At 41.3% G+C, this 20,475-nt stretch overlaps 1 protein-coding gene across 17 annotated transcripts in view; it reads left to right on the top strand.

Moving 5' to 3' along the window:
* unc-13 overlaps positions 1 to 20,475 on the top strand; it is a 646,812-nt gene that overhangs the window by 514,060 nt on the left and 112,277 nt on the right. For all 17 annotated transcript variants that reach the window (XM_076520791.1, XM_076520789.1, XM_076520790.1 and 14 more), the window contains one exon: positions 592 to 682. In XM_076520791.1, coding sequence (XP_076376906.1) covers positions 592 to 682 — 91 coding nt within the window. The remainder of the gene's footprint in view (positions 1 to 591; positions 683 to 20,475) is intronic.

Below are 20,475 nucleotides of genomic sequence, written 5' to 3'. Positions count from 1 at the left end.
AGTTTTTGTTTCTCTTACGAAGTCTACTGGAACAATTTTTTAATTATTATTTCCTTATGTCAAAGTTCTTATTCGTAAAATTTCCGTATAAATTATATCGCGAGTAAAATTCTATTGTCTTTTAAAGGCTCCATTACTGTTTGCGATAATGTAGTAATGATTGGTGACATTATTGAAATTCTGAACATTATTTCGATTTTTCGCATTCGTTTTATAACCAAACCGCGCGCGGAACATTATGAAAAATAAATATTGAATAAATCAATTTTATCATTACAGTCTTATACATAACCAATTTATTTAGCCACGAATTTAACGCTTGGAAATCTACTTGTAACTAATGTCCCCACGAATTAAGCAGCCTATATTTTCATTGAGACATAAAGAGAAACTAGACCCAAAATTGTAAAGAAATTGCAAACACGCGGACTTCGATTTGTTGTCTTAATAAAAGCGTTCGCGTGAACGCGCGTTACTAAAAGGCATCGGCCCAACTAATCAACGGATTAATCGCCGCTTCGCATCGGTTTACATTCGCAGGATTTCTCAGCGAAAACTCGATCATTGATCTGTTCTGATATATTTTTTCAGGCATCCTGGAGACAATCCTTTCTACAGCAATATCGACAGCATGCCGGACATAAGGCCGCGCCGAAAGTCGGTGCCATTGGTCTCCGAGCTGGTACGTAAACAATAGTCCATCGATCTCTCTATAAGACCCGCGAGTGTGCCTATAATTCTATTACAGAGGTGCGCATACCTGCACGTATGTGCATCGGCCGTGTGACCCGTCCATACTCGCGGAAATGAACAAGCGTGGCGACGGTGTCATTCCCCTGATTGATCGTCGTCGTCCTCCTCCATGTTTAACTGTCGTCATCGACGTCGTTTTGGTCGTGGTCGTCGCCGGATGCGTTCTTCCGCCGCGTGCTTTCGTCGCCCGCGCAAGGGAAACCTCGATGCCGAGTTAATTAACCGAGCGACGCCCTTTGAATAACGCGGCCACGTACCCGCCGACGAATTCTTGCGTTCAATTTGCCCGAATTCTTCCGCTCTACCACCCTCCGCGCAAATTCCCTTAATCTCTCCGCGCCCTTTAAGAAAGATAAATTGCTCAACTTCTGACCCTTTTCACGACTATGGACTTGTATAGCCGTTCGCCAACCATTCATACTTACTTACTTACTTACTTACTTACTTAGTTCCACAGTAATCCGTTACAACATCATTCGTAACATTTCGCGACGGTGAATATCCTCGTTTAAAGAACTCCGAGTTCGTTTCAATAAATGTCACCGTACTACGGGACAAAAGCATTATGGTTCCATCCAAAATTCTTTATCCTTCTTCACCGTTCGACCCGAAAAATTCACAGCAAACGATGCAAAAGCAAACGATGAACACTTGAAGTTGTAAAAGTACACCGTTCTAAAAATACTTAATGGTAATAAGGTTGCAAATCTGGCACAGGGTTAAGCAAAAGATTGATAAAATATTTTAAGATGAAAATGAGAGAAAATGGTGTCGAATACATGGTACAAATAAAGAACACTCATCGCAAATGCAGTAACCTTTTCTACCGCAATTTGTTCAATTCTCAAGCCGTCATAAAGTGCACGGTGCACATCGAATCCAGTCTCACTTCGAATAATCTTTGCGAAGCTATTCGCACGCGGAAAATGAACTTACGTGAAATTCGACGTAAAAAAGTTCATTCGTCCAACAGGCAGATCTGAGCTGTTCGAGACAAACGAGCACCCGGTGCATTTAATAAATCTCAATTTCGCGAAATGTTTGTCCTCGAGCCTCAAAGCATCCGATAAAAGTTTTCGCCCGACTTCGATTGGGCAGAATTTTTATAGCCGCCAGTTAACGCGTTAACGTCCGCAACTTTTCTAATCGGTTTTTAGAGTTCGGTCGCGACGGAAGCTCCGAAATGCTCGCCGGTGTCCCGCATCGATCGGGAATAGAGTCTTTACGTGTCGGGGAAATAATTTCGCAGATCGGCGGCCGCGATACACCGAGATAACGTTTTACGGGAGAGCCAAGGAGTCCTCGACGCGTTCCCTGATTTCCATACTTGGCTGGATTAACCGTACCCAGGCCGGGTACACCTGTTATGCGACTGGGAATCCGCCGCCGGCTTCTCGTTAATTCACGTGCCAACGGATTCGTTAACGTCGCGGCCGAAAGAGCGCCGGGATCAACGACGCTGAACTTTTGGGAATAAAGTTTCCCCATTAAGTGCTCGCTCTTTGTCGTCCAGGACGGGCCGTAATTCCGTGAAAGTGAAACTGGAATCTCCGTCGAGTCTCTTTCCCCTTTCCCGAGCCCTCCCTGCGAGGGAGGGCGCCGATTTCACGTTCAATTAGCTTCGTTTTTTTCGCGCCGTTTCCGAACCGATTTCTTTCCCCTCGGGAACGTTCGGTCCAACTTGACCGAACGATTGCGCAGGGATCGGTCAATAAGTTACCCCTTCGGGCGCTTTTGTTTCGGAAGAAGAAATACCGCGGCCGTTTCATGGCTCTGTGGAGCCGGTAATTATACCCTATGCGTCAACTCGATCGCGTCGGTCTTGCTGCAACGTTGCGAACGTGCAACGTCGTGTTAAGAAACGCGTATTTCGATCTGTCGTTTATTATTTATTATTTTCGTGGGCGAAGCATTGTCATTGGCGAGCAATTCGCAAAGAGCTGGCGCGTGTTTTAGATCGTATAGATTCTAACGAGCTTCGATTTATGCACCTGCATTGCGAAAAGAAATAATTCGTTTCAAATATGGTAATCAACCGAGATTCACAGCTTTTCCTATTCTCACGTACAAGAAAAGTCCAATTCCCCGCGAAGTCGGCCGGTAGCTCTCGGCGTGCTTTTAATTAGAAACCATTTATGGCTTAATTTGAACCGACGGCGCGTCGCCCTTCGATCTGCGTATTATTTTCGTGGACGAAGCATTATCATTGGCGAGCCATTCGCAAAGAGCTGACGCGTGTTTTAGATCGTAAAAGCTCTAACGAGCTTCGATTTATGCACCTGCATTGCGAAAAGAAATAATTCGTTTCAAATATGGTAAGCAAATAAAGTAACTCGCTTATCGACCGAGACTCGCAGCTTTTCCTATTCTCACGCACAAGAAAAGTCCAATTCCTCGCGAAGTCGGCCGGTAGCTCTCGGCGTGCTTTTAATTGGAAACCATTTCTGGCTTACTTTGAACCGACGGCGCGTCGCCCTCCGCGTCTTTCTTCTTCCACTTCATTCCGTCGCCGCTCATATTTCCCGCCCTGTAATTGAACGCGCCGCTCGGACTTCGGTGAAACGTCGGCTGAAAATGCTCGGCCATTGGTCAACACTTTCTCCGCAGTTACGCGCAGTTAGAGCTCGCCGCAGTTACGGCGATTCGTTGAGAGCCAGACTGCGGAAGTTTATGCAGATGAACGTTTTTATGCGGCTCGATATTTGTTATAACGGGCCCAGTGAAAAGCTCTCTTTCTGCCGCTCCATTTAAAGCCTAATTCGCAGCTTCGCGATACTCGAATCACGGAACTTTATTCAAATTCACGTTTTCACGGTTCGTCGTACAGAAAATGGAGTAAATGGAAAACTGTCAACGATTGGAAGATTCATTGGCATAAAATTAATGAAAAATATTATTCACTTTTTCTGTATATATTTTTTCTACTTTACACGTTTGCACGTGTCGTAATAAATAACCTAATATCGTAATAAATTCATATATAATATAATCGTAATAAATTCATAGAACATTAATCTTAAAATCGAAAACTAACCATTTATTTACCATTTATTTACCATTTATTTACCATTTATTTACCATTTATTACCATTTATTTACCATTTATTTACTATTTATTTACCATTTATTTACCATTTATTTACTATTTATTTACCATTTATTTACCATTTATTTACTATTTATTTACCATTTATTTACCATTTATTTACCATTTATTACCATTTATTTACCATTTATTTACTATTTATTTACCATTTATTTATCATTTATTTACCAACCATTTACTCTATAAATTCTCTATAAATGCTTAAATTAATTAAATAATCAGTATCAAACAATTTACACGTCTTCAATGAACATTAATCTTAAAATCGAAAACTAACCATTTACCATATATGCTTAACCCCATGTGACGGATCTCTATCGTTACACTTAAAGCAAATAAAACTTTTTCGATCGTTATTAATCTCTTCACAAAAGAAAGAAAGCGTATTCTTACCGTGTGCCAGCATTTACTTAAATGCTTAAATATTGTTTACCAGAAGACAGAATTTTATTCTGACTTAAATGAACGGTGTAACATTTACACTTATCAAGTTATACTTAACTAAAATCTCCATTACAAGTCGAACTCGACAAAGTGTACAGCAAGCTGTAAAATAAAAGAAAAGAAAGTAGGTTTCAAACATTTTACACGCCCCCAATGAATAACACCTTAAGTCTTCCTACAATTGAATTCAACCCATTGTACTCAAGTTTCTGTCTCGAAGTAACCTAACTCACGATATTAACTGCTCGACGAGGTGGTTGGTTCACGGCTATACAGTTTATTCACGAGCAAGCGAACTCTCGAGCATTCCCTCTGGCGTGCTGCTTGGTAATCGTATCCATAATCTAGACTAGATTAGAGTTCAGAGTCGGCGGATTACGAGAACGGCCGAAATTCCGAACGAATGGCATCGACGACCACGACCGACACCGATCAGAGCTTCATGTGTTCTAGTGCTTCTTGACCGTCCCATCGGAGTGTGCTGTTCCCTCCAGTTCCTCCGACTGTGCAATTCTATTTGTACCACCTTTGTCGCAGAAAGGAGGAAACCTGTCGTTTTATGCAAATCCCTCCTTTACACGCCGACCTCATGTCCCGGATCGGCTTTGCTCCTTCACTCGGCTCCTTTGTCTCTCCCTTGTCTCGTCGTGTCTTTTCGCTGGTCGCGAAGACAACAACGGAACTCCCTTCGAACGCGTCTCCGCTTTCGCCGGGTCGAACTCGGACTGTACAAAACAACGGCGACGATATCGATACATCTGTTGCGCTGCACGCGTCGCTTTCGAAATGAAAACAGAAACGATCGCAGTGAAATATTTACGAAACTGTCCACGCTTGATTCTCTTTGATATGGTTCATTTATTAATATGTTTCGTATCTGTGAGTCACTGTGTACGTATGCTCGGTAAGTAAAAGTTTTGGAAAAAGCGTTTCTCAAATGGTCATTTCTCATTTTTGAACCCCTCGTGCGATGGTTTTGTTCATATTGTACTTTTGTGCGTTGATTATCTCGTGCGTGATTTGGTATTCTAGCTTCACAAGTGTGTATCGTGTACCCTTTACCTTTTTTTATTTTGCGGCTCGAAAAGATTGGTTTCATTGTGATAGAACAATCTATGAAAACTTAGCAAAATCTGCAGTAATGTACTGCGTACACGGAAGTTATTTCCAAAACAGTTGTGAATATTTCTTAACTCAAAATTTTCAAGGAAACATTGATTCTCTCAAGATGAATCACATGTACAGTCGGTCACGAAAATTTTCAGACCCTTTTTAATGATTTTTTAAAAATGTTGGAGGGTCTAGTTTACTATAGAATCACCGAGAGAATTTGTGCAAAAATCAAAATTCGTTGAATTGATATAAAAAGAACTCATATTTTTTGTCAAAAAAATATCTCATAATTATGTTAACACCCGGAACGGGTCATTTGAAGTAACTTTTCCCTTAGCGAAAATGCAATCCGTGGCTTCGTTTACGAGTTATTAACGAAAAACACTGACCAATGAGAGGCGAGCTCGCCTAGCGCAAAGCGGCCAATCAGCGGAACTGAGCTTCGAGCGCTCGCTGGTTCGGTCGCCTTGCGCCAGCGGAGCTCGTCTCTCATTGGTCAACGTTTTTTGTTAATAACTCGTAAACAAAGCCACGTATTGTATTTTCGCTAAGGAAAAAGTTACTTGAAATGACCTCAGGAATCACCTCTTTCCAGATATTAACATAATTATGGGAAACCCTATATAATGTCACGTGAGAAGCTAAATGCATTCGACAAGGGGGCTAGATTAATGTCTCAATGAATTTACGGCCGACTGTAGATAAGTATTTGTTAACTATTTCCCTGGAAACGATCTTTCTGGAAACAACAAACGTTCTTAACGTCGCTCATCAATTCTTTGGAGATGAAAAAAGCTGCTAACGAAGAAATAGTGTTTCGCCCCGCCCTGAAGGAACTTACCAGAAGCTAACTGAACTTTACGAGGCCAGTGGTCAGGGAGATATAAATTCAGAAAAAACAATTTAAGCCAAATAATGTACGCTCGGGGAATAATTAACCGTGGAAAGTGTCTCCGGGGATAATAGTAAATTTCTCAGAAAGCAGCGCAGCAGACGTTTTAAGCAATGTGTGATAAACAAGGCAACTGAAGAACGAAAGCTGGACTCCGTTTCGGCCGAGATTAAAAACTATCAGGATTCCGTTTACGATTTCGTTATCGCGAAGATGTGTTCTCCAGACGCAGCGATAAAGATGCGGCATCGTTAACCGCGGAAATTGCTGTCCGACGGGGATCAAGATAAAGGGGTGGGGGGAGTAGTACCGAGTGAGTATTAACCGCGGTAGTTCGCCACGAATCGTTTGTCAACGATCCGCTGTTTGAGCGCTACGTTTATTACTGGCTTTTTTCAGACTAGGTTCGTGCACCGTTACGAAATCAACGACCGTTTCGCGGAATTTTTATTTGTTCGAAAAAACCAGAAACGAGCAGCGCGATATTCAATTGGACTGGTGACGCAACGCGGCCACGTTCATTTTTGATATCGTTTTTACCATATATATACATATAGATATACATAGATATACATATACATACATATATATATATATCTTATATATATATATTAATATAATATTATAAATATATATATAATTATTATATTTATATATTTATATTATATATATATATATATATATATATATATATATATAATTATATTAATATATATATATCTTCTTAACTAAAAGCTATTGGCAGGTAAATGTTATTGGCTATTTGGAATTTTGAGATTCTCTGCACTGTCGAGTGAGAATGCGATGGAATCGAGTCGTAAATAAATCGACACCGCGAACGGCAGAAATTCGATGCGGATCAAAATATTGGTGGTCGACAGATTGATGAATTAACTGATGGAAAATATATCGCCGGCTGAAAAAGTCTGCATACATTTGACAGATTTCAAACAGTCGATGGGAAACATAGATTTCGTTGATTATTCGACTCTGATCGACTTTCTTCATTATTGTGATCGTAAAATTCATTCAAACGTGCATAATGTTTGTACAGTTTATACGTTCATTGTTAAAGTTGATGAAAATTAATCGCGGACAATGTATATTTATGCACGCGTAAAATAAATACGAGGAAACGTGATTTTTTAACAATAACCAGTCTGCAAAAGAAATTGAGCTTTTATCGCGAATTCAAATGACTTGCGAAAATAGATATTTATATTTGCATGCGAACGCACGATTAATTCATGGACAAGTTGTGCGTCGTTTTTATAAAACAGACACTGTTATTGGCGCGATACACGATCTATTTTAAAGACATGTCACACGTGGTAAATAAATTTCAGATAGAAATAAAAATACTTGAACCATACTTTTTCTGTCTCTCACTTCTAAAATCAACAAATTTTACTATATTCAACAGAAAAAGATAATAACTGTTTCTTCACAAGCATTCTGCGAAAAATGATCAATTTAACGTATTTATTTAACCCTTTGCACTCGAAGCTATTTTAACTGTAAATATAAACACATTTTTCTAACTAATAGTGTTTCTATTTTATATGACAAAATGCATTTTATGCATATGAAATTGACTCTTGGGAGTCGCACAACAATTACGCTCTTAACAATGTTTTAAATCTAAACTTTGTTGATATAAAAATTATCTTAAAACGTGATGCAACAAATTTTAGCGGTGCCTCAGAGTCACCGCTCGAGTGCAAAGAGTTAAAGAAATCGTGTAAAATAAATAAACAATGCTCGAGTGAAATTCTTTAAACAGCTAAAATCGTATGTTCGTTAACAATCACGTATAAAAATCAGTTAATTTATCTAGCCACGTGTACTGCAACTGCATCGCGCGTCCGCCGTTCCGAAATTATAATTCACAAATCGGGGGATCAAGTGCGCGAACGAAATCTGTGCCAGACAATTCCCGCTACCATAGAATCGGCTAGATTTCGCAGCACAACGATTTCCAAGTTTCTACGCAACGACTCTGTCAGATTAATGACGACGCTAGAACGAAAGTCATCTGCGATGATCGTTAGCGTTCGGCCATCGCGACCGTGCATTTATCTAATCTCGATCGCCTCACTCGATGGAACACAGTTAGCCGTACGCTTTTACAGGCCAATAAATCTAACGGGTAGAAAACAGTATGGTCAGATTACAATCGGCATTGCGGTATTCGAATGACTCCGCAATTGTGTACACGCAGCCATTAGAAAGTCGAGCGGTCGTAAAACCGTGCTGACCGAATCGCGGAGCCGGGCCGGGCCGGGCCGGGCCGGGCCTCGAGCGGAGCGGTTCACGCTTTCGTTTTCATTGCCGCCGAATTATATGGCTTCATGTCCCTGTATGGAAATATTTGTGTTGTCGTTCCACGGTCGAGTCGTCGCGCTCGCACGCGAATATTCCCAGGAACCGTGCCGCACGGTGGTCCTTTCCCAAAAAAAGTTCGCCGAAATGCAATTTTCGAGGCATACAGCAGCGAACAGCTGCTGTCCATAGTCTACACAACATGTTGTATACGTTTCAGGGTATCGAATGCCGTTCGAAATTTTCAAATATCGCGCATGGTTACGCAGATATAGACCGTCAAAATCGACGAACTCTCGTGCTTCGTAAAATACCCTTCGATATGGTAATATCTTTAATACGTCGAGCTTGTGTTTGTCCTTGACCTCTTGCGCTAGATACTTATCGGTAGATGCATGTGGCAGACCCTTCCAAAATAGTTATTTGCAAGATCTCTGTTATCGATCTTGTAACGTGCGATGAACTTCGACACGATGCGAAACACGATGCAGCGAGATCTTGTTTGTCTTTGATCTTATCTAGATACGATTATGTCTCCCTTATCGACGCTTAGATTGCGCACAAAAATGGACAATTTGGGAAGAGGAGATACGATTAAATTGAGTCTTGCGTCTCGTTTTACAGTTACGAATTATCAACAACTATAAAAACGAGCTGCAAGGCTCGAATAATCGTGTCTCCTCTTCCCACATTGTTCATTTTTGTGCACAATCTGAGCACACATCAATTGGAGAGACATTACTGTGCTCTCATTATTTATTTACATCCTTGTTCCTGGCTAAGGATGACGTGTGTTGTAAGTCATTCAAGCGCAACAGGTTTAAGGAAATTTAATATTGCTTCTTTTAAAATTGTTGATATCGTAAGGAAAACATCTCGTACGAAACGATTGAGTTAATTCCTTAATTGAGGAATATATTATAATTAGTCTGCAGATTTTATGCAACTATGACAAAAATAAATAAATTAAATAAAAAGTTGGAGAGAAAAAAAACATTTAAATGGTTTGAAGCTTACATTATATACTTTTACATTATGTAGTTAATATCCTTATCTCATTAAAGCGATCTAGGGACAAAATAAATATCTATGAAGCTTCTGAATCTTGCAATTAATTTTGCAAGTAATTTTTAGTTTATACAAAAATCTGCACTCTGATTATAACAAAAATAGTAAAAAGTCTAAATAAATTCTGTCGCGTCCCGGTGCGTTTAGTGTTAAAAATGTTGAAATCAAGATCGTCGTATTAACTTCTATATCGTAATTACATAACTATAGCCAAATATCAGATAATAATGCTTGCGCCAGCGGTATTTGATTTTCTAGTTTGAATTTCGCTGGTTTTCGATGACAAATTCGGCAACCTCGAAAATTGAAAAATTCTCATAAAAATCGATGACGGAGCTCCGAATTCCGGCAAACATTTTGGGAAAAGCCACAGTGCGTTTCGGACCGAATGAATGCTTATGCGACCAAGCCCCGCAGAAATGACAACTGCGGGCGCGTGACCTTTCCAACGCGGCCCGACAATTGAAATTCATTTGTCGGAAAGTGCCCTGCACCCAGTCCCGTACCCGCGCACCCCGACCCCCATCCATCACAACCCTTACGATCGCGACGGGTCGATCGAAAATTCTGGGAAAACCGAAATTTGAAATTCGAATTTAAACGGTCCCCGCGGCCGGAGTTTGTTTGGCGCCCCGATATTCCGAGCAAAGTCAATCAAATTGCTACCCTCTTTACGAACGACTGAACGATTTTTTTACAGATCTCCGCGAGAGTGACCGCGATAACTTACATGATTTTTTCATATATATTCTGGGGCGGTTACGATCTGCAATGCAGAGACAGAAGTGGCGAATGCGGGGCGAGTTCGACGCCCGAATTTCCAGGCCGACGATTTTCGCGAAACCGTTCACATGCGACGGTATTGCTGTCGCGGCATTACAATTTTACATGTCTGCGTTGTTAAGGATTCTGAACGAGAGGTAGCAAACTGTTTACCAGCATCGAATAAATAAAAGGGCGATGTTGAAAGTTTTTGTTTGAAAAGATTTGTAACTTGACTTAATGTGATGCCTCTCTGAGTGTTACAAACTGTTACATGATCGAACATATACAAAAATATAAAACAATATAAAATATAATGCAATGTATATTATATTATATTTTATATTATTTTAGTATAAATAGTTTAATAGCACAAAAAGTATAAAATATACTCTGTCGAATTATTTGAGAGGAATGTTGAAAAAATACTTGCAACATTTTTGCCCGCTCGTGTCACTCAATCTTCTTTAAAAATGAGATAATTGTTTATACAACACCAGAATTACCAAATCAGACGAAATGGCTGGTTCCCGATTTTTTCTATTACAATTACTGAAATTGTTGAAACATGTTTGTAAAAAATATTGCGACAAAATTCTTCATTCGATTATATGTTACAATAGAAATCGTACGAAAATTAAGTAAATCTTAATAATCTTTAGCAAATCTTAAGTGAATCTTTCTAGTAAATCTTCTCGTTGTTACAGAAGAATGTACAATAGTCGCGTTTAATGTTAATTAAACACTCTGGAAAATGATATCATAGATTCGCTAATATCGCAGCTGCTTTTATCACGAGACAGAATGCTATAACCGTGCGCACGTATCTCAATATGATATCTTTGAATGCAACCAGCTGCAATGTTCGTACAATGTAAGCATCGTTTGCCCAAGAGAGCTCGGCTTAAAAACACTTTATACGGCGCATATTTCGTTTAGCAGGAAATTACACCGGCATTTTGCTATCTTCTCACTTTTATTTAATTGCGTCGCAGAGTACAGTTCGCTCCGTCGCAGTTTCCGAGCGTAACCTTGCCCTCTTGGAAAAATTGCAGCTCCGTTTCAGCAGCATTGCAGCTTGCTTAGTCAAGGAGTACCCCACTGATGCGCAACACTAATACGAGCTACTCGACCCGCCTAACGAAGCCAGCTGCAATGTTGGTGATCCATTGGAACACATTTCTCAGGAGAGCAGAGCTTACATCGGGAAACCTTAATGATTGTGCGCGGGTCACTGATAACAGAACATGCACGGTGAATTCTGCCCAATTGTCCTTTAGCTTCGAAACAGAAATGAACAATTTGGGAAGAGCGTTGCGCCCTGTTTTTATAGCTGTTGACAATCGACGACCCAAATTGTCCCCTCCACTTCCCAAATCGTCCATTTTTGTTCACATGCTGAGGGACAATTGGAGAAAATTTACTATACATGTAATCTCTATATTATTCTAAATCTAATCTCTATATTCTAAATAATTGTACATTTTGGTAAATATTTTTCATCATGCCCAAATGAATTGGTGCTACAGAAAATTGATATTGCAAAATGACGTTTAAAAACGATTAAGATTTTGTTTACATTTTTGTTTACATGCTGAGGGACAATTGGAGAAAATTTACTATACATGTAATCTCTATATTATTCTAAACCTAATCTCTATATTCTAAATAGTTGTACATTTTGGTAAATATTTTTCATCATGCCCAAATGAATTGGTGCTACAGAAAATTGATATTGCAAAATGACGTTTAAAAACGATTAAGATTTTGTTTACATTTTTGTTTACATGCTGAGGGACAGTTGGAGAGAATTTACTATACATGTAATCTCTATATTATTCTAAACCTAATCTCTATATTCTAAATAGTTGTACATTTTGGTAAATATTTTTCATCATGCCCAAATGAATTGGTGCTACAGAAAATTGATATTGCAAAATGACGTTTAAAAACGATTAAGATTTTGTTTACATTTTTGTTTACATGCTGAGGGACAGTTGGAGAGAATTTACTATACATGTAATCTCTATATTATTCTAAACCTAATCTTTATATTCTAAATAGTTGTACATTTTGGTAAATATTTTTCATCATGCCCAAATGAATTGGTGCTACAGAAAATTGATATTGCAAAATGACGTTTAAAAACGATTAAGATTTTGTTTACATTTTTGTTTACATGCTGAGGGACAATTGGAGAGAATTTACTATACATGTAATCTCTATATTATTCTAAACCTAATCTTTATATTCTAAATAGTTGTACATTTTGATAAATATTTTTCATTATGCCCAAATGAATTGATGCTACAGAAAATTGATATTGCAAAATGACGTTTAAAAATGATTAAGAAAGCCATTAATTGTTAGGCATCGTTGTTAGCCATTTATATCAATGCTCCTTTCGTTGTAATATATGTACAAATTTCTGAAAAGCACTATGTTCTGTATATCGCTGGAGTATTATAATTTAATCGAAATTGTTATTTGTCATAATTTCTCTATATGGCTCTCGACATTGACTACATTTTTATTTATTATATCGCTTTTATCATGGAATGTGATGCACAGAATAATGTGAACGTTCCAAGTAACACTAATTAAAATTATAGAAATTATAGAAAATAATAGAAAGAAAGTTCAGTTGAGACCAGTTGACAACAAATTAACATCTGTTAATTGGAGTGTCGAGTGACCTGCGCAAAATTAAATGGAAACTGTCTTTATGAAATACGATGATCTTTGGAAAAACACCTTTCTTTCCTCGAGAATGTTGAATGACGTAACACGGCGCACCGAAGAATTTGTTCGGTTATGGCAAAAATGTTGAGAGAAATATTTCGCCAGACACGCGGTGAGTCATGTAACAGCAATTACCAGCGTGCTCGAAACATTGATGTATTTCAATAAGCGGGCAATTCGCGTTACGCGCGCCCTTCTGGCGTCGACGTTCGCGTGATCGCCTGGCGGCTGAAATGAAGCTCGTGTGCGCGCCACGGTAGGGATGAAAACAACCCGCCGACGTGTTATTATTTACAAATTGCACGTCTGCGACGCTTTCGGCGAGCGGCGACTGAAAAACTCGAAATTAGTCCGCGCGAAAGGAAAAGTGATTCTGATACGATTTTCGTTCACCTGAAAAAATTAACGCGAGACCTCGCACGCTGGATAATAATTTGCAAAGAAATATTCTCCGTCGTGAGTAGATTTTTTGAAAGCTGAGAACGCGACGGAGAGAATGATTTATCAGAGTCGCATTCGATGCACGAAATTTTATTCGAATCACCGCATGAATATGAAATCGCGCGAAACGATCAAAATTCGTCGAACATTTCATTATTATATTGGAATTGATTAATCGAGTAATCGGCTTTATCTATTTCGATATTCGCGAACAGTCGAAGTTTCGATTGTATCGGTGAAAAACATCGAAATGCTTGAAATAATAAAATCGGAATTGGAAAAATCGTCTTCGTGGAAAATTGCTCCGCGTTGCCATGTTCGATTTTGCGTTCGCGATCGTTCCGCTTCGGAGGCCGCAATTAATATTCATCGTTCTATTTTTATACCCGGTGAACCGTAGCAAAATGCAGGATGAGATGGAACGAACGTTCCCAAGAACGCTGGGAAAACTGCGAAAGAAATGCAAAGGCAGTTGGAACATAGGAGCCTCGAGCCGCCGCGTTTTGCGTCTGGAAATTAGGTTACTTCTGTCTCCCTTTTCAGAAATTACAAATTACTTTAAACCGTCCCAGAAGGAGCCGTTATTTTAAAAAGACCATTCCGAGTATTCCCTGGCGAAGCTTAATTCTTTCAAGCCCGAATAATTTCGAGAAAGTTGAACGTATATTACGATGTTCTGTTAAATATTAAAAATTGGTGTCAGTATAATGTCCGAATGAATTTGCGAATAATTTTTTGAACGAATCCTATTGCTTATTAAAAAATAAATAGATCGAACTTTAATCTTGTTCAGAAGTTCAAAAAAGATTGATCTTTAATTAAGCTTAGGAATACATTTTCAATGTTTCTCAGTGTTTCGAATTATTCCCTAATTGTCGATATATAATACATTATATTACATTATAATACATTTGACCAATTATCTGTTGTAATCTCCTTGAAAAGTGTGCAAGTTACCGTCATTATACTGTAAATGTTTGACTTTCTTCGTTCGTTGTTCAAGTACAGCATTTTTATAAAATAGATCATTTAATAAAGAATATCAAAGTATATATCGTTCTCAAGCAGTTAGCTGCTTTCGAAATGTTGCCATTTTATCATAATGAGTATGCTCGTCGAAAACAGCTAACTGGTTTACACTACACTTCCTAAAAATTATTCGGGCTAATTTTCAATGCATTCACATCTAAATCTAACAGCCTCGATAATACGAATACGTCTTAATAATCTAAAATTATGAAGACAGTTAAATCACGAAATTCGTAGAGCTCGTGAAATAATTAAACACGATGGGACGGGAACTTCCATTAAGGCTCGACGGTAACATGTGAGATTCCATTGCATCTCGAGTTTCTCGGAATTTTACAGCGGGTATCGCGGCGCGAAACAAAGAACCGGCACGGCGAGGGATCGATTTTCGCTCGACCCATCGAGTATGTGTTCTGTGTAAGGTCTAGTGCAACCGATACGGGCGGGCTACCCTGAAATTACGAACGTTTTCCCTTGACGAGAGATTGGAGGAGGATGAAATTCCCACGAAGGAATCGTGAATGGCCGCGGAATATTCACGAGGTCCATTCGCCGTCACGCGAGTAGCCCGCGCGACCACCCCCGCCCACACACCCACCCCCTCCTCGAATCTGTCGGTTCTCAACCCTTTTAGAGATCGACCCGTGTTTGTCACCCCTGTATGTTCGATGTCGACAATTTTTCTTCTTGGTTGTGTTGCGTGCCGTGACCTTGGCCCTCGGCTTCCACCTATCAGAGCAGAGTGCATCGTTCTACCGATGGGGGCCGGAAAACGGGGGCCCATGCGGCACGCGGGAAAGCCGTGTGAAAATGACTGGAACCGGAAGCGACGCTATTCCATAGAGGATTTGGGCGCAAAGTAAACCGATCGATGATCAACGGTTACAGATTATGATTAGGTTCGCTTCACAGCTGGTTTAATCAATATTATCGATCATTGCGGCCTGCGTGCGGCAGAGTTCGACGATAGCGAATGTGGCAAAGGTATTGATTTTTGCTGGCCGGTGCACGCGGGCCACTTCGCAACCACTTTCGGGACACACTAATATTTTCGCTATTTTTATCGCGTCGCCGGACACGAATTTCGGCGACGGCGAAATCAGGAATGTCGCGAAAATATTGTTTGTATTTTTTTTATTTTACAATTAGATAAAATGTTTGATTGTATGGCAATCTACGAAATTAGGGAATGGAGACTCGTGTTTTGGAATGTCCGAGTAAATTGGAGAGAGCAGATATCTGTTTTCATAAATGACACTTGTTCAATTTATAAAGTTCTATACAAAAATGTATAATTATATAATGATTACAAAGTTTGAATTTGTTGCCATTTTTCTCGCAATTATTAATCTCTTATGATTACGTGTTCTTGAATCATTTTGTTTCTTGCCATTTAATTATCAATCGAGAAACAGTCATGACTTTTGATTATGATTAACTCCGATGCCTGAGGCGAACACAAAATATTGGATAGTATCTAGAAAATCTCCATTCCATACTACAGATTATCAAATAGAATCATTCTTTCCGATTCATTCGGCGATAAATTAATCAATGATTATGATCGCTAAATTGTAGATTTGTAGATTTTGTGTATTTCCGACAAAAACGAACGAGCGCAATTCAAAAGAAATTGACATGAAATTTTCACGAATTTGTTATTATTATTTGACAATTATTAACAAAGAAAATCTTTCACTCCTGCATTTTACAAACGACGTACAAAATATAAATTTTGCCTAAAGATCCGCATGATCCTGTCGCGACTCTTAACAGTCGATTGCCAAACTAATTACACAATGATCGATCACGGCCCAACTCCGCAGTACCGTCGTCCTTTATTTGCTGTCGCAGATCCCTTCCCGCGGATTTGCGAAGCTGACGAAACGCGAGCGCGTCGCCCGGTTCCAGTAATTTTCGGTTTTCGAGTCCACCGAGGGGGAATAATCTTCGTGAACAGGAGAAAGCGTTCCATTATCGCAGCCACGCGGCCGTGAACAGCCTCGATCGGGATCTTCTCTTGGCTGAGAAACGGAAAATTTGCGACCACGATAAACGTGGATCTTTCGTTGCCGACGGGGCGGCTGGGCTGCGCGAAGATCGTTCCACCTCGGCGACGAAACGTTCCCGATTTACGTTCTGTGCCTCTCGTGCCTCTGAATCTTTTAATGTATCTGTTTACCCGTTCGACATGCAAAGCATTAGAGACAGCAAAAAAGAAAAAAGAAAAGTAAAGAAAAGTAAAGAAAAGATAAGAAAAGAAAATAGAAAGAAACTAGAAAACTGAACAAGATAAATAGAGAAAAGCAAACAACGATAGAGAGATGCAAGCGATACACGTTACTAACCGGCATCTAATGCCATTTTCTTTGTTTGTTCTCTGTGGCGCCCGTTGTTGTATCCACCTGAACACCTGAAAAATACAAAACCACTCACTGAAAAAAACCTCTCAAAAAATCTCAAAAATTCTACCTCCAGGTCTTGAAGGTACTAATTAAATGCCTCCTTAACTTAGTTAAATAAAAGGCTTGTTTTTTTATACTGCGTAACGTAGCGCATGCTTCGCCGTGAGCATTTAAACACGCATCGTTGTCAGCGCGGCCGCGGTTCTTTCCGTTCTTCCGCTCGCTCCGCCCGACACGCACCTTTCGTTTCGCTCGACACATCGTTTCGCACCCAGCTCGCCGTGTCTCTCGATGTGCCCGTGTTTCTCTGTGTCTTCTTCTTCTTCTTCTCTCGGTTCTCCCGTCGGCCGTTTTATTTCCGTTCTCCTCGTTCTCTCGGGATCCATCCGCGCGTCCGTTTCGCCGCGGGATTTTCGTTTCTGCGAACGCGGCTTACGGATTACGGTTGCGCGCGAGCAACGCGACTCCGCCCCCGCACCGACGGTTCGACGGGCGCGATAATCGACTTAATTATTCACGCATAATTCGCCGCCACGTAACGGAGGATTTTCTAATTGAAGGATTAAAAGCGGCGTTACGCGCGGCCGGCTCGTTTCGCGTGTCGCGACATAATTACCGCGGCCGCTCCAGCCATCTCGTCGCGCGCCGAGTAACAAGATATCGTTGTAATTAGCGCGACGCGGGTCGCCGGAAAAGCTAGCCCGGCTTTCCTCCCTTTTTTTTCTCTCTCCGCGGCGTCGCGGCCCGCGCGCCGTCCACGCCAAAGCGTTGCTCGTCGCCCGACCGAACCGTAATCTTACGCCGACGCTCTAGCCTCGAACGTTTTGCTCGTCACTTTTTGCTCTAGCCGTGCTAATCTACTTTTCCGATGGGCAACATCGAGCGTATCCGCTCGGCTCCTCTCGAGAGCCAAGCTCCCACGGCGGCGCTCTCATTAAACGCCAACGATGTTCCGCGCGGAATCGAGCGTCGAACGGCGGGCGTCGTTCTCGAGAGGACGGCCGATACGCTCGCACGCTGCTCCGTTTTTCGTATTTCGAATCTTCTGAGTGTACCCGCACGGAGAATCATCACGACGATCGTGTCACGCATGAAACCAGTAGCCGAACACAAACAGTAGTCAGTCGGTAGCCTCGTTGTCGTAGCTTGTTAGAACGCAATTAGTCGGTTAATCGAGCGTAGGATTAACCGATCCGACCACCGCTTTATTCCGGGGATCACGAGCGATGATCACCGCGAGTCTTCCTCCAGACGCTCTCTTCCTTTCTCTCTCTCTCTTTGGTTCCGTACACGTTTTTTATCGTGGACGCGACCGCCGCGTTTCTGCGCGGCAACGCGAGAGAGGGGAGGAGCTGGAACGCGAACGCATCGTTAGGATGCAGGTACGGAACTGTCCAAGTTGCCCTGGACAATTGCGATGCGATGACCGAAAACTGGTCACAGCGATGTATACGGTCGGTGGTCCAAGGGAAATTCGTTTACCCCCCGCCTGGAACTTGGAATAATCCGGAAATTGCTTTTCGCGTGCGCGAGAAAGGCTCCAGGAAGCGTAAATCAATTTCTCCGGGCGACTGCCGGCGCAATATTCGATGACACTGGTCGACGAAATTGGATTACTTTTGTCTTTTTCCAACCGTTCCCCCAATTTTTCTCCGGAGGCCCGGAATTTTCGGGCCGAAACGGGGCAAATTTTTAATTTCGAGAGCTTCTGCCGATTCGACCGTGCAAGCTCTTGTATTTGTTCGTTCCTGCGCGGATCGATTCTGTACGCTCTCTCTCGAATACAATGTTTTCTTAGAACGTCGTGAATTGTTTAAACAAGGTTTAAAAGCGGATAACGCGAGATAACGCTTTCGGCGCGTCGACTTTCTCGGACATTTTTCTTCGAAAACGAAACGTCCGAAGTGACATGAAATCTTCGAAGTGTATTTTCGAATTGTCATAATTTTGAGTTTCAACATCCTCTTCGACGTTTTAACTTGCATTTACGATCTCCAAAAACGGAAAAACTGCTCTATCGCGTAGTTCGATTAGATTTAACCGCGGACCGCTTCGTTTTCGATGGAGATCGAAAAATGTACTCGAAGATTCGCGCGTTAAAAGCATACCTCTTTAAACATCGTTCAAAGACGTTCAACGTACACGTTTATCCTAAGAAGATGCATCATTGTGTTCGAAAGAATCTGCAGAATCGTTCGGCAGAGGAATCGTTCGTGCAGCTTTCGCGTCCGAAGCAGAACGTGTTCTTAAAATTGAATGTTTGTCGTTCGAGGAGGTATCCAATTTTCCATAAATTGAGACGTGGAGAAACGACGAGCAGGTTTGTATTCAACGGCACGAAACGCCGTTCGGTGCGAACGTCCCTCGTGCCAAAGATCGGGGTTGACCAGTGTGATCAAGGATTGCGGCAAAGATATGTATTCGTCCGCAGCTGTATTCTTTCGAACTGTGTCGGCTTTCGTGGAAAGAAAGCTGGCGAAAAGACGAAGTCAGATAGAGATCGAAGGGATCACGGTGCCCCGTGCGAAAGAGAAACGCTTTGTCACAACCACGTACACGCTTGAGAGTGTAGAAAAGCTGATAGAGGGTATGAGGAGAGCGTAGGCGAGGCGCGAAATTAGTGCTCCGGAATTAGCGTCTGTCCACCTGGGAACAGGCAGTAGCGCATGCATCGAGCACGGGGCCCCGTGCATAATATCTTAATTGAAATCTAGCCAGCCGCAAATCCTGACGCGCCACACCTACCACGGCCCTATAAGCTAATTGGATTAGATTCTCTCCGTAGAGATTCACCGTTTCTATCTCGCTCTGCCTTTTATCGCCATCCGGCCATTCATTTGTACACCCTCGTGTTTCCGTTTCTCGCCATCGCGCGCGCGCACACACACACGCACACGTACACGCATATACATACACGTACACGCATACACCCGTTCAGTTCTCCATTGATCGATTCTTGATGCGAGACACAACTCGTCCGGTCGACCATTTTATCTCGTCCCGTTTTTCTGTTTTATTGGCCCCCTTCGCCGCGGTCCCGTTTTGTTCCTCATTTTTCATTTCGATTTCGTACACACGCGTCACACCTCCGCATTTTCCGCCTCACCGACGACATTTTATTATTCGGCTCGTCCCGCTGTCTATACGATGTTCAATATCAATCGGTGTTTCTTATGCCAAGACACGAATTCGTCTATTCGGGCAGAGCTATTCGATCTCGGCGGCCCGTTTAGCTGCTTTTTATCATAAATCGTTGTCGCTGAACTGTTCGCGTTAGCCATTTTTTTCGCCGAGCTTCGCGAGCTTGAAACGTGTTGTCCGACACCTTCCGTGTGTACGAAAATATCTTGTAAGCTGATTCGGTTAGGATTGTATTTTGGTTAGATTTGATATTTGAA

Source organism: Megalopta genalis, chromosome 4 (genome assembly GCF_051020955.1).
Source record: "Megalopta genalis isolate 19385.01 chromosome 4, iyMegGena1_principal, whole genome shotgun sequence".
Classification (NCBI taxonomy): Eukaryota; Metazoa; Arthropoda; class Insecta; order Hymenoptera; family Halictidae; genus Megalopta; species Megalopta genalis.
Note: the sequence above shows the minus strand (reverse complement) of the source record. Positions and strands in the feature narration are given on the sequence as shown.